General features: G+C 33.7%; 1 protein-coding gene across 1 annotated transcript; it reads right to left on the bottom strand.

Annotated features, from left to right (window-relative positions):
• Window positions 1–7,275: 7,275 nt before the first annotated feature.
• LOC148929669 (receptor-like protein EIX2) lies at window positions 7,276–10,875 on the bottom strand. The gene is made up of 3 exons (XM_089056985.1): window positions 10,794–10,875; window positions 7,975–10,052; window positions 7,276–7,917 (listed from the first exon to the last, which is right to left on the bottom strand). The coding sequence occupies exons 1-3, from the start codon at window positions 10,873–10,875 to the stop codon at window positions 7,276–7,278; spliced, it is 2,802 nt and encodes a 933-aa protein (XP_088913111.1).
• Window positions 10,876–14,066: the final 3,191 nt, after the last annotated feature.

The following is a 14,066-nucleotide window of genomic DNA, read 5'->3' as shown; positions in this document are numbered from 1 at the left end:
CATTGCATTATATACATGTGAAACCCACAAACAAGCAACAAAACAACAAAAATCGACCCTAAATTCATCAATTTCATCATAAATTCATCAATTTCATCATAAACCCTAATTTTGCTAAATTAGGGAAAACCTACTCAAACAAAGCAATAAAGGATGAATTTAGTGAAATTGAAGAACAATTACTTGAAGATGTTTGCAATTTGGTTGAAATCCGCCGGAAAAGGAGAGTATTTCGCCGGAATCGCCGCAGGACCGCCTGAATTCGCCGCCGCTGCCTTCTCGCGAACTGGAAGTGAGTTTGCTGTCTGTTCTGCCTGTTTAAATCGCGACTGGAAGACGCATCTCTTTTATGCGTCAGCAGGCAAAGACGCATAAGACTTTTGCGTCACTAAGCAACGACGCATAATAGTTATGCGTCACTAATGAAAGACGCATAACTCTTGTGCGTCACTCCAAAACGCTAATTTTATTTGCGTTTTCACCTAACGACGCATAACCCTTATGCGTCTTTGCTTAAAGACGCATAACCTTTATGCGTTTCATTAAGAGTGACGCATAACCTTTATGCGTCACTCCCTAACTGGGAACAAATCTATTCTCCTTCATTAAGATGGAATGCAATTAACATCCCAGAACAAAAGAAGAATTAACCCTAATTCATGATCACTTAAAGTATTACATAATAAAATGGAAGACAGTTCGTAATAATAATATACGAATATTATAAATTTTCCAATAAATACAAAATCAAAGATAAAATATATGTGGTATTCAAATACAAATACAAAAATACTCAGATGAGTTTGACTGATTCATAAACAATAGGTAGTATAATTTCGTGCAAGAACTTGAGCCCAAATTCAAAGAAAAGTTATTTCACAAAATAGCAAAGTTATGTTTGATTGTATTAAAAACTAATAAATTTTTGTTCATGAATTTTTTTTCCTAGAGTAATTTGTGTCCTGTCATATGTCATTACAAATTTTCTAGTAGTAATATTTTTTGAAAAAAAATCATATATTCTTCTAAATTGTTGGATTAACTATGGATGATGAAACCCAATTAAATCAGTTTAACACTCCTCTAATTTCAACCAATAATTCAGAGATATAAGTCACCCAATTTGTGTGAGTTTAGACTGTTTAGTATAGTCAAAAATGGTTATACTTATAGATAAGAAAATAAAAATTGCAGAAATAAAACGATTAAAAGATAGTAACATTAATTTTTGGGCCCATTAGGCCCAGCTAAATTTTATCAACCTCCGTTGTGGTCTTTGTTTCAGCAATATCAGTTTAGGCCCATTAGTTTTGTCTCGTTTAATTAATTACATTAATTTCGTAATTCATATATATAAAACTCATTTGAGGTTAACATGTTTTCCCTTTCAAAAAAAATTTTTAAATATTTTTTGTTTGACCTAGATTAACAAATAGAATATTTTGGCGGAATTTAAAAATTATAAAATGAAGAATTCACTAATCTGTTCAACACGAACTGTATTTTTCATTTTAGTTAGAGTCGATTAGTAAAAGAAAAGTTATTAAGAAATGTGTTAATTTACTAATACGTTAAACAAACTATGTTAAACAAACTATGTAGGGGTTCATGTCTACAGCTCGTTATTTTCTCATGTTATTCTTAGGACTTATAGAAATTCGTATTTTAATCAAATCAGGGGATTTGATTAAATTAAGTGCGTCATTTACTTCACTTAAATTCCTTTAATTCAAAATTTATTTCTATAAAAGAATAATTTCATAATCTAAGTCACTACTTCAATTAAAGAGTCCGTTTTGGAGCGAGAGTGATTATGGTATTTGATTGTATTAAAATTGATTTGAATAATTGAATTGATTGAGCACAAGGTTTGGGATTTATTTTGCAGATTATGGAAGAGCGGAGATCGCGTGAGATCATTGAGGAAGATGTTTTTGTGCACAACAACATCTTTAATTATTTGGGCTCACTAATGTAGGATTTAAAATTAATTAAATAGGGCCCAAAATAAAATCTTCAAGTATTTTATTTTGTTTATTTCACTCAACACAGAATTGAATCGAATTAATAATCTTTGGTGGTGTTCGGTTGACAAGATAAAATAATACCAAGATATAATCTAGGATTGAGTCGTGAGATTATTTTAGTCATAGGGGTTAGCTAAAGACTAATTATCCCATGATTATTCATTTAGGATTGAGTTGAAGGATTTAATCCGTTGAACCAAACACACTATTAATTTAATACGAGATACAATCTTGCAAACCAAACACCCCTTTTGAGTATAAATATTATTGTATTAAATTTTGTCACCTCGACAAAACAAATTTGAACATCACGTATGGAATTAATTAGTGCCTTAGTGTTATTCCAAGCACTCAATAATAATTTTTTATCAATCGTGAGGCACCCATTTATGATTCAACACAAGGTCGTTCATACAATCAGTCCAGGTAATTAAATTCGTGAAATAAAACCCTAAGCACTAATGTTATGCAGTAATTCCACACGCCTCATTTATTTCACTGACGTCATGGCATTTAAAAGATATAAATTTCTTGGGGTTCGGAAATTTGGATGTTACATTAACTAGAGATGGAATTATGTGCAATATATATTATCTAAAAATATCTAGATTTTTATAGAGAAAAATCTAGATATAAAGAACACAAAAGAATAGAATAGAGAATTCTAGATAAATTATGAATGTCTATAAATACAAGTGAGTTGCACCATTATGTACAAATTATTGAGAAGTTTAAAAATAAAGTGTTTAATACGAGTGAGTTACACCATTATGCACCATTATACGAATGAGTTGCACCATCTACATTCCATCAGCCTTTAAACTTTCAACTTCACCGACAACTTTTGAAACTCTCTTGGATGATTAAATACACTATTGTATAAAATGTACAAAATGAATAAACATAACATGATTTTCAATACCTCCGATCATTAATCAACTTCACCGACAACTTTTGAAACTCTCTTGGATGATTAAATACACTATTGTATAAAATGTACAAAATGAATAAACATAACATGATTTTCAATACCTCCGAATCATTATACAAGTACCAAGTTTTGGTGCTTTTACGGATACAGCAGCAGTGTCCTAATTCCATTATGCTCCCATCATGCACATTGATGGTAGTTAAGAGAGGTCTGCCTAAACAATAAGAGACTTGAACAGACATAAAACGTGCTTGTGCATGCGAAAGGACTCAAGTGCAAGGAAGGGGGAAACACAATATGCTCGGGTTTCTTACCATGTGGACCAAACCTTTTCAGGACAAATGTGATGATAGGTGAAGCATGTTGGATATCAAAAGTTTGTATATTCTAGCAACGAAGATAGTTATATTGAGATAGCAATGAGTGTGTATATTTTTCTAATGCTGGTTGAAGATCAACACAACCATCAATGGCTATTGGAAAGACAAATACTTCACTTTGAAGATTAGTAGCAGAGCCACATTCACAACATTTTATCGGCTAGTCATGTAAACAAGATAAGAACAAAGAATACAATAATAAGAGAACTTAGAAATCATAGCTCCGTAACAGAGCCACATTCACAACATTTTAAAGTTGATTTATTCTCTTAGTTTAGAGTTCGCATGAGTCCTATAAATAGCTCATCTTAAAATAAAGAATTTAGGTTGGTATCAAATAATTTTTTGGGGCTCTTAAAAGGATTGTTCTTCTTTAAATTTTAATTTTTTTATGAACAAATAAATTTAATTAACAAGAAAAGAGAATTACAGATCATGCTCGGGCATACCCGCGAAGCGACTTTTGACTAGTCAAGTACTCCCTCCGTTCCATAGTAGTAGAAACATTTCTTTTCGGCACGGAGATTAAGAAAAAGTTGTGTTAGGTGAGTAAGTAAATGAAGAATAAAGTAGGGAATGAAAAAGGTAGAGAGATGTAGAGAGAATAAAAGTAACAGAGAGTAAAGTAGGTGTGGAAAAATGTGTTGACTTTTACCAAAAAAAAGAAATGACTCTACTACTATGGAATGTACCAAAATGGCAAAATGACTCTACTACTATGGAACGGAGGGAATACTAGAGAGTCGCGTATGGATCAACTACAACTTAACATGGGCATACACAAGGGTCTACTAAGCATAGCTAAAAAAGGGCGTAGCCATACAAGGTAACTGTAACAGCCCGCCCTCCCAGGGTACAATAAATGCGGCGGCTGCTACCAAACGTACTCAAGGAATTCAATTAAAACTAGGGTTTCATTTAAAGGGTTTAGACCAAGGTAATAAAAGGAGTCATCGAGCAATAAAGACATCAACTTAACCTAGAAACTTAAATAGGTAAAGGAAAAGGAGTTTCATAAATAACGATCGAAATCTCATGAGTATATCAAAGGTTTAAAGACAAAACCAGGAGAAGGGTATAAGGCCTCAAAACCGAAAGAAGAGTGCCAAATCACCGAATCAATATCAGAGTGTATCAAAACTTAGCGGAAAACGACCAAGAGAGAAGTGCAGCTATGTATGAAGACACAACTACGCTTGAAGTTCAAAAAAAACATCCATTTAATTACTTAACATGCTCAACACCCGCCACCGCTCGTCGCCGTTCAACCTGCACATAAGGAAAACACATGCAGGGCTGAGTATTTTGAAATACTCAGTGGACTCGTTGCCAAAACATTTTATAAGTTATGCCACCCTTACCAAGTGAACTCGAGTTTTACGATTTATCAAAATAAAATATCATCGAGTATCACAAAATATTTTCATAGATTGGACAATCAAATAACTCCCCATTTTCTCATCAAATTCCACAATCACAATCTCTTTCTTTCCATGGTGCGACGAAAGCGTGGCCACGCTTTTCGCCCACGAGACCGGCCGACTAGCTAGGATGCCTCCCGATCCCCTCGTGTACACAGCCTGGCAGGGTTTGCGGCCCATACTCAGACCCGAATTCGTATAATCATATCCATAGCCCTATAGCCCAATGGAGCGAACTCACAAACTAGGCATCAGGCACACAATCTCACAATAAAACAAACATAGGCATGGCATAACAGTTAAACCACCCTTATAACTCCAATCAATATTTTTGACAAAAATAAAAGAGAGTTTTAAGAGTAAAGCCCACCTCGACTGCTTAAGTTTCGCTTTTCCGTTATCTGGCTTCGCAACCGAGGTTTCATCTTTTTATTCACATGGGCACATGTTCACAAATCAGATTCAATCACGACTCTTAACTCATGCATGTCTCAATACTTCCATCTTTCCCATCGACTTATCTTAATCTTCATAAATCATTAAATTCAAGTCATGCTTATCATATATATATTTTCCTTAGTATCTCAACTCTAGATCTATCATCAACATGTGTTACACAATAGTATTTTGCCAACACACAACACACACACAACTCACGCCACACACACACACACATATGTGCATCTACACACACACATGCATCCCTAGTTACACATCCCTTTTATCCCAATTTCACTCAAAATAAAATGCATGAGGGTTCAAGGAGACCGATTCATCGGTTAGGAAGAAGTAGAAGATGAAGAAGAAGAAAAGAATACTTATACATAATCAAAATACCTTTTTAGAGAAAAACGATCGGTAGAAAGTAAGTAAAGACTTGGTTCTTCAAGAATTCTTGGTTCAAACTTCAATTTCTTCTCAAAGGATGCAAGATTAATGGAGTAAAGTAGAAGAAAATTGAGAGAGTATGAAGAGAGGGGGAGAGGGGACGAAAATTATGAGGGGGCGAAAATTATGAGCTAGGGTTGGGGTCTTGGCTCCTTATTTATAGAGTCCAAAAAGATCTTTGGAATATTTGGTAAGATTTTATTCTCCACAATTAAATAAATAAATATTATGGAGTAGGGAAGAAGAATTAGCAAAAATAGAATAAGGCAAGGATCCAGGATTTTCGAAAATTAGGCCTTCCAAATAGCCAAGATTTTGTTTTGGTATTTTTCCGGAGTAGAATAAAATATCACGGAGCAAATTAAATAAATAAATGAAAATCCTCCAATTTGGAGAATGGAACTAGGCGTGTTTTAGCCTATTAAATAAGGGAATGGATTTTATAATAATAACTAAAATAAGGTATGGCAAGATCTCTTGAGGTATGGAAAGATTTGATAGAATATTTTAATTCTAGGTATGGAATGGAAGGAAATCAAATAAGAAGTCAAATAAAATAAAATAACTCCTTTCCTTCTACATGTGATTTTCGAAAATCACAAAATAATAGTGGCTAGTATTTTTTGGAAATTTTCTCTAATAATCTCACTCACCCTTAAACAATTAATCCATCTCATAAATTAATTAATCACATATGCCACATCATACTAGTCAACCAATTTGACTTTTCAACTTCACACTCATGCAATAATTTCACTTATCAATTAATTCACATATTCCATGTCATCAATAATTAATTCTAGGGTTCAAAATTTAGGGTTCTAAATTCCGGGATATTACAGTAACTCTTTAGCTAGAGTACAAACACAGGCTGATGAAATTACACGCTTTCCTCCCAGACTTGATTTCACTATCGTCGGCTCGTCGCCATCAAAGCAACCTCTGTTTTGCCATGATAGTAATTTATTTAGTATCTGATTGTTACAAGTTTGTAACACAGATCAACTCCCTATGATGAGTTCTATGCATCAAATCAAATGAGTTCCTCAAATGTAATGAATTTAGGAGTGGTGGCATATGGATTGGCATGCATATTTCACAATGTCGTTTATTTATATATGTATAAAATATCAGAAACTCTATATTAGACCTAGATTAAACACTGTAATTATAATCTCTAGATAGAATATAGTGCATATGCATAACATTTTCCTCCAATGCAAACAAAGTGCTGAAAATGCAAAAACACAAACATAATCACTCGTTTATAGAAGAAAGCAAATATACACCAAAATAAAGTTGACATAGCAAAGGAAAAATAACTGAAATGAGGTGAAATAAGATTGACACAATTCACACAAAAAGAGATGATAAAAACAACAAAATTACTACATTAACTTGGAAAGATCACTGGTCATGAGCTTCTTTCACCTTAATTGAACACCAATGCGCGCAGTTTCAACTTCCACCGCTGAAACATATGGGGATGTTATGAATCCGAGGATCAAATCTCGATTGTAATATTGTAAAAGTAATGTGAAAGTTGGAGTAAATTTTATGTTTTTAGCGAAAATTAACCAAAAACTGCATTTAATGGCAAGAAATCTAGTTGATATTACCTGCATGTTTCAGCTTCTTCTCCATTTGGATACAAACACAACAATCATGACGTGGAACCAATCTCCAGCAGCATCAAACGAGTTAAAGAATGCGATTCTCCATGATTTCTTCAATATGAATGAGCCAATAACTCCCCAAAATCCAAAGATAAAACCAAAGCCCATTGATATGCCAACTTCTTCCATAAATGAGAAGTTGTTTCCATCTTTCTCATTCATGTTGTCCCATGGATTATTGGTGGGGCAGTTTGGCAGAGGGTCGCCACATAGTCCATCATTATCAGCATAAGACGATGCATTGAAGCTCTGTAGTTGAGTACCCGTTGGGATTTTTCCGGACAAATTGTTGTTCGACAGATCAAGAAAACCAAGAGTGTGTACTTCTGCCAAACTTGTAGGTATCTTGCCCAAGAGTTGGTTATGAGATAGATCAAGAGAATATAGCATATGCATATTACCAATATCTGGAATTAATCCTGTCAAACTATTTCTTGACAAATTCAAGGATATCAATCCTCTCATAGTGGAAAATGATTTGGGAATGTTTCCGGTCAATCTATTGCTCGAAAAATCAATGAGTTTGAGAAACCTGATATTTTCCCAATACTCATGTTCCTTACCTTTCCAATGTAATGATGAATATCCATAGCGCTCAATATGAGGTGCAAGATGTATGGGCACATTGGGCAGAAAGTCAACAAATAATACTTGACCAAAAAGATATTCATGTTGACGGGTATCGAATAGCACATCCTCACTCGAGAAGGCAGTAAATTTGTTGAAGCAATCAGGTATTATCCAAGATAGATTGTTTATAGACAAATCCAGAACTTGAATATTAGTAAGATTGCATATGTCGGAAGGAATACTTCCATGCAATTTATTTCCACGAAGGTTTAGAAAGAACAATTCATACAGCTGGCCAATCCAAAATGGGATCTCTCCTGTCAACTTGTTTCCTTCAACATCAATGAAACTCAATCTTTGGGAAAGTCTCAAACTATTAGGCAATTCACCACATAAATTATTACCATGCATTCGTAGTGTCCTAAGATATGGTAAACCGCCCAAAGAGAAAGAAATTTCACCCAAAAAGTTATTGTTAGCCAAATTAAGGATTTCCAAGTTGGGCATGTTCTCCCAGCAGTTGGGAACCTCCCCTTCCAACTGATTATTGGAGAGGTCAAGGTAGCGAAGGCTCTGTTGGCGAGTTTTGCAAATAGATGAAATTGAATCGGAGAGCATATTTCCACTCAATAAAACAACATAAGCATCGGCAGGAAATGGTGGTATACGACCCGAGAATTGATTGTAACTAAGATCCATAAACCCAATGGACATGGATGAGATATTTGGAACTGTGCCACTTATTTGATTCTCGGAAAGATATAAGTGGTATAGTGAAGAAGACATATTCCACAACCACCTTGGGGCTTCATCTGTTATATTGGCACCACTGAGATCAAGGTAAGACAAATTCATCTGAGTTTGAATCCATTTTGGAAATTGGCCCACACTGCACCTGGCTAAAGATAAGTCATTCAACTGAAAAGGTGGACTCCAATTAAGGGAAGTATCCAACATCAATAATGGATTGAATGATAGATCTAGTGACGCCAGCTTATAAAGCTTAGAGAAGTGGGATTCAGAGACTAAACCTTCCAAAGAATTATGGGAAAGATACAGAATTTGAAGCTTGGTGAGTTGGCCAATACTTGGAGGAACTAAACCTTCCAAAGAATTATGAGAAAGATCTAGATGTTGAAGCTTGGAGAGTTGGCCAATACTTAGAGGAATGGAGTCTGTAAAGTTATTATATGAAAGGTCCAATTCTATCAATGAAGGAAACGCTCTCAGGCTTGGCATTAAACCCGTGAATTGATTATCAGACAAGAGCAATGTTTCGAGTGATCCAAATACGGAACCAAACATAAAAGGAGATATGGAACTCAAAGAATTTTGCGAGAGATCGAGTGTGCGTAGGTTGGTAAGGTTCCCATACTGAGTAGGAATACTCCTAGAAAAGTTAGAACTACTAAGATACAAGTGTTGTAATTGTTTCATGGAGCCAATGAATTCTGGGATAGGAATGCCTCCAAAATCATTCACACTAAGGTCAAGTGTGCGTAGGTTGGTAAGGTTCCTTAACTGAGGAGGAATGACCCCAGAAAATTTACTACTGCTAAGAGACAAGTGTTGTAATTGTTTCATGGAACCAACGAATTCCGGGATAGGAAAGCCTCCAAAATCATTCGCACTGAGATCAAGTGTGCGTAGGTTTGTAAGGTTTCTAAACTGAAGAGGAACAATCCCAGAAAAGTTAGTTTGATGAAGCAACAAGTGTTGTAAATGTTTCATGGAACCAATGAATTCTGGGATTGGAATGTCTCCAAAATTGATTCGACTAAGGTCAAGATAGTTTAAATGATGCAACTCAAGCAATGAAGAACGAACCTCACCTTGCAATCCACCATCATAATCCATATCAACCGCACCATCAATCTTGAGGGTGATAACATGGCCAGTGGTGTTGCTACACTCCACACCGTGCCATTTGCAGCATTCTTCGCTTTCCCAAGACGAGAGAATACCAATCTTATCGATGAGGCCATTCTTGAAGGATAGAAGAGCTTCCCTCTCACTCTCTATGCATCTCACTTTTACTTTTGCATCTCCTGATACAAACAAACAGGAGAGAACAACAACAACAAATTTGATCGCTTTTCTTTTTTTCGAAATCACAGTCTCTTTAGTGAGAGGTGGAAATGAAATGTGTTTGTGGGATACTCAATTATATCAGCTCCAACGCTTTAAATAGATGTAAACATAAAATTGATACAATTTCTAAAAAATATTTGGACATAATGCATGATAAGACAGTGTATAGCGTAAGGATTGGGTTCGAAATCAATGAAAAAGACGGATAAAGCAATTGGAAAAACTGATCACCAAAGACTGTAGTCAACTCTCATGAATTAAATGTTATTTTATTTTTACTCTATAGTATATTATAGATATTCTTCATTTATACTATGATATAAATATATTCATTCTCCATTTATTTATTTTTATTGTTTTCATATTTTTACCATAAATTTATGTAAAAAAATTATTTAAGATCATTAAATAAGTATATTAGCAATGTAAGGATAAATGCATAAATATATTGGGTTAGTCGCCACTGTTTTTCACTATAATCACCTTATGTATTATACTTCCGTTCAATAGTAGTGAAGTCATTTTTTTTAAGTAAAAGTCAATACATTTCTTATCACTTACTTTTCATTCTCTTTTCTTTATTCTCTCTACTTTTCCGCTCTCATGCTTTATTATCTTTTAATTTAATATTCCCTCCGTCCCACAAAAGATGTCACACTTATGGGACGACATAAGATTCTAGAATGTTTTATTTTGTGTGTGAAATGGAAAGAAAAAAATATGATTTTTATATTCATGTGAGAGATAACTTTTTTCAAAAATAAAAATATGACTTTTTTTAAGGGACAAACTAAAAAAGAAACTGTGACATCTGTCATGGGACGGAATGAGATAGAGGGAGTCAGTGGCGGAGCCACGATGGGGGCGGGGGCCCTTGGGCCCCTCAGCCATTTGTAAGTTTCTATATATAATATATGTATCCATTTGTAAGTTTCTATATATAATATATGTATCAGACATTAAAGATATCGCTAGCTCAGTTGGCTTCAATAGGTGACTCTTGATTGCAAGATCTCAAGTTTGATCCCTTTCGGTGCCTAATGTTTAGAATATTTGTTTTTTATCTTTTGGATTGATTTATATTATCTAAGATTTTATCACAGTTCATTTGTGTGGCCTTTTCATATTTTCTCTAAATAACTTTTATTGATTTTCTCACATAGTACTATCTTTTACAATTAATTTTCTAGCTGGTAATTTATATAAATAATTTAAATTTTTATAATCATAAGATTGATTTTTATAGTGTAAGAATAGAAAATAATTCCATAATTATGTAAATATAATATATAATATTAGTAAAATTAGGTTCTATAAAGTAACTATATATACACTAATTATTTTTCATTTACATGAGCGGCTTTTTTTATTGCTCATGTTCGAGCTGGTTTTGTGTCGTTAACACCGAACTAACTTGACAAATTTTAACTGTAGTTTGGGCCTCCCATCGTTAAAAGTCTGGCTTCGCCTCTGGAAAGAGTAGTTTCTATTGAAAATGTTATTACTCCGTACTTTATTCTTTGATAATACTCCATAATTATCCAATATGAAAGTGAAATCTCATGAAACAGACTTTAAAAGAAAAAGTAAAATCCTTTTTGAGACACAGTGGTGTAAATACAAAATAGAGTATAAGATTAAATATATGTGGTATATATTCGAAAACATAATAAAAAAAAATAACACATATCTACTCCCTCCGACACTAAAAAATATAAATATTTGGTTCGGAATGATATTGACGTATAATTGTAAAGTGAGAGATAAAGAGATAAATGATAGTGTAAATAATGTCAATGAAGAGTGAGCTCCACATCATTATCAGTATAGTGTAATGATATAAGTTGTTAATAATTACTCACTCCGTCCGCAAATAGGAGTCTCGTTTTTCCATTTTAGTCCGTCCGCGAATAAGAGTCCTGGTTCACTTTTACCATAAATGGTAATAGGGTCCCACCTTCCACTAACTCATACCACTCACATTTCATTTAAAACTAATATATACAAGTGGGACCCCTATTCCACTAACTTTTTTCCACCCACTTTTCTTAACATTTCTTAAAACCCGTGCCGCCCATGAATGAGACTCCTAATGGCGGACGGAGGGAGTATAAAACAATGTGTGTGAGTAATGTACTCCTTCCGTCCCAAGGAAGATGACCCCTTCCTTGGACGGCACGAGATTTTAGTTAACTTTATTTTGTTTGTTAAGTGGAGATAATAAAGTAAGACAGGTGAAACAAAATAGAGATAAAAGTGTTTTCATTTTTAGTAATGAGTCATCTTAATTGGGACAAATCAAAAAGAAAAGTGGGTCATCTTCGATGAGACGAGGGAGTACTGCTTAACTATTTTAATATTAAAAAGTTCATACTTGTCAAGAACGAACTAGTTCAATCTTTTCGAGAATAAAAATATTTAATTTCCAAGATAACCGACATTCTTCATTAACGATATCGATTTTATAAATTGCATATATATCTAATTTCAAAATTTGGCCCTACAAAGCACTACGCAAATAGTACATGTCTGTGTGGCAATCACTATCTGAGAGGGGAAATATTATTGCTATTAAAACGACAAATATGTAAATTACAACCTAGAAAACATTAGCTAATAGAGTAACTAAGCTCCTCTGAAATTAACAATATGAAATGAACGCTTGCCACGATTTGATCCATTTTATTTGAAATGAAAAAAATTGATTTTTGGTAGGAAATTAAAGATATTTAGAGAAAATCACTAAAAAGCCAAAGGATTAAGCTGAAGCTTGTAGTTAATTTACGATTCTTATCTCCTTGTTAAGGTGTTGTTTCTGGAAGTGCATCAAACGAACCATTTTTTTTACTGTTCCCTCCATTTTTTCATAGTTGAGCTATTTTTTTTATTTTGAAAAATTTCTCATAGTCAATCATTTTAAGAGTAACACTTTTTTGTTATTCTTACTTTATTTCCTCTTCTTTATTCACTTTATATTTTATTCTCTTTATCTTTTTCCTTTTCTTACTTTTTCCTCTATCTACTTACCACACTATCAATCTCTATCTTAAACTCCGTTCTAAAAGGTTTCGCTTCAACTATAATGAATTGGAGGTTATATCTTTACGTTTATACTCTATTTATTTAATCCCATTGTTGTTATCCTAATTAATTTACCGAAGACAGTCAAGTTTTACGAAGTACAAGTCGTTTCCAATAAATGACTACCGTACTAATTGACGTGACTCGTGAGAGCTTTTTCAACAATGATTGTACTACAAGATAAAATGTAGCCATGTGATAAATTCCATTAAAAAAAGGTCACCAGGAGATGTAAAGTAAAAAATCATGGTTTCCGGGAAATTACTTCATCACTAAATAACCAGAGAAACTTTTCAATAATTGCAAAATACTCCCTATCCCAGGACATAATTACTCCCTCCGTTTCTTCATAATTGAGTCATTGTACCATTTCGGGAAGTTTCTTCATAGTTGAGTCGTTTCCTTATATGGTAACTTTTTCCTCTTTCTTACTTTACTCTCTCTTACTTTATTCACTTTATACTTTATTCTCTCTACTTTTTCCTCTCTTTTACTTTTTTATCTATTTATTTAAAACACCCAACATTCATTTCTAAAACTAAGTGCCGAAAAGTTCCGCCTCAACTATGAAGAAACGGAGGGAGTATATGGAATTTGAGGAAGATAGTATATGGAATTTGAGGAAGATATCTATCCTAATCTAAAGTGACAGATCGGTGAAAATACCATACTACCCTTTTTAGCGGGAAATCTGAAGCTGATGTGTAATTATCTTTTTTCTGTATTTAATTATTTGTGTTCACTATGTGTAATTATCTTTTTTATTTGTGTTTACGTATAGATTATTTTTGTGTTTTGTGGTCTGCAACATCTAGGTCTGTATAGGCTTTAGCCTTTAGTTAAAGAAAACTATTCTGTTACAATATTCTGACAAAGTTTTGCAGATCAATAAATCAGTTTCCAATGCCCTTTTGTCCCTGAAAAAAAAATCACTATATATTAGCATTCATGTTTAGCTTTGATGACTATTAATATAAATTATCTATAACGAAATTGATCTT

This window comes from Salvia hispanica, chromosome 4 (assembly GCF_029641045.1).
Source record: "Salvia hispanica isolate PSC_SH4W2 chromosome 4, Shi_PSC_v1, whole genome shotgun sequence".
In the NCBI taxonomy this organism is placed as follows: Eukaryota; Viridiplantae; Streptophyta; class Magnoliopsida; order Lamiales; family Lamiaceae; genus Salvia; species Salvia hispanica.
Note: the sequence above shows the minus strand (reverse complement) of the source record. Positions and strands in the feature narration are given on the sequence as shown.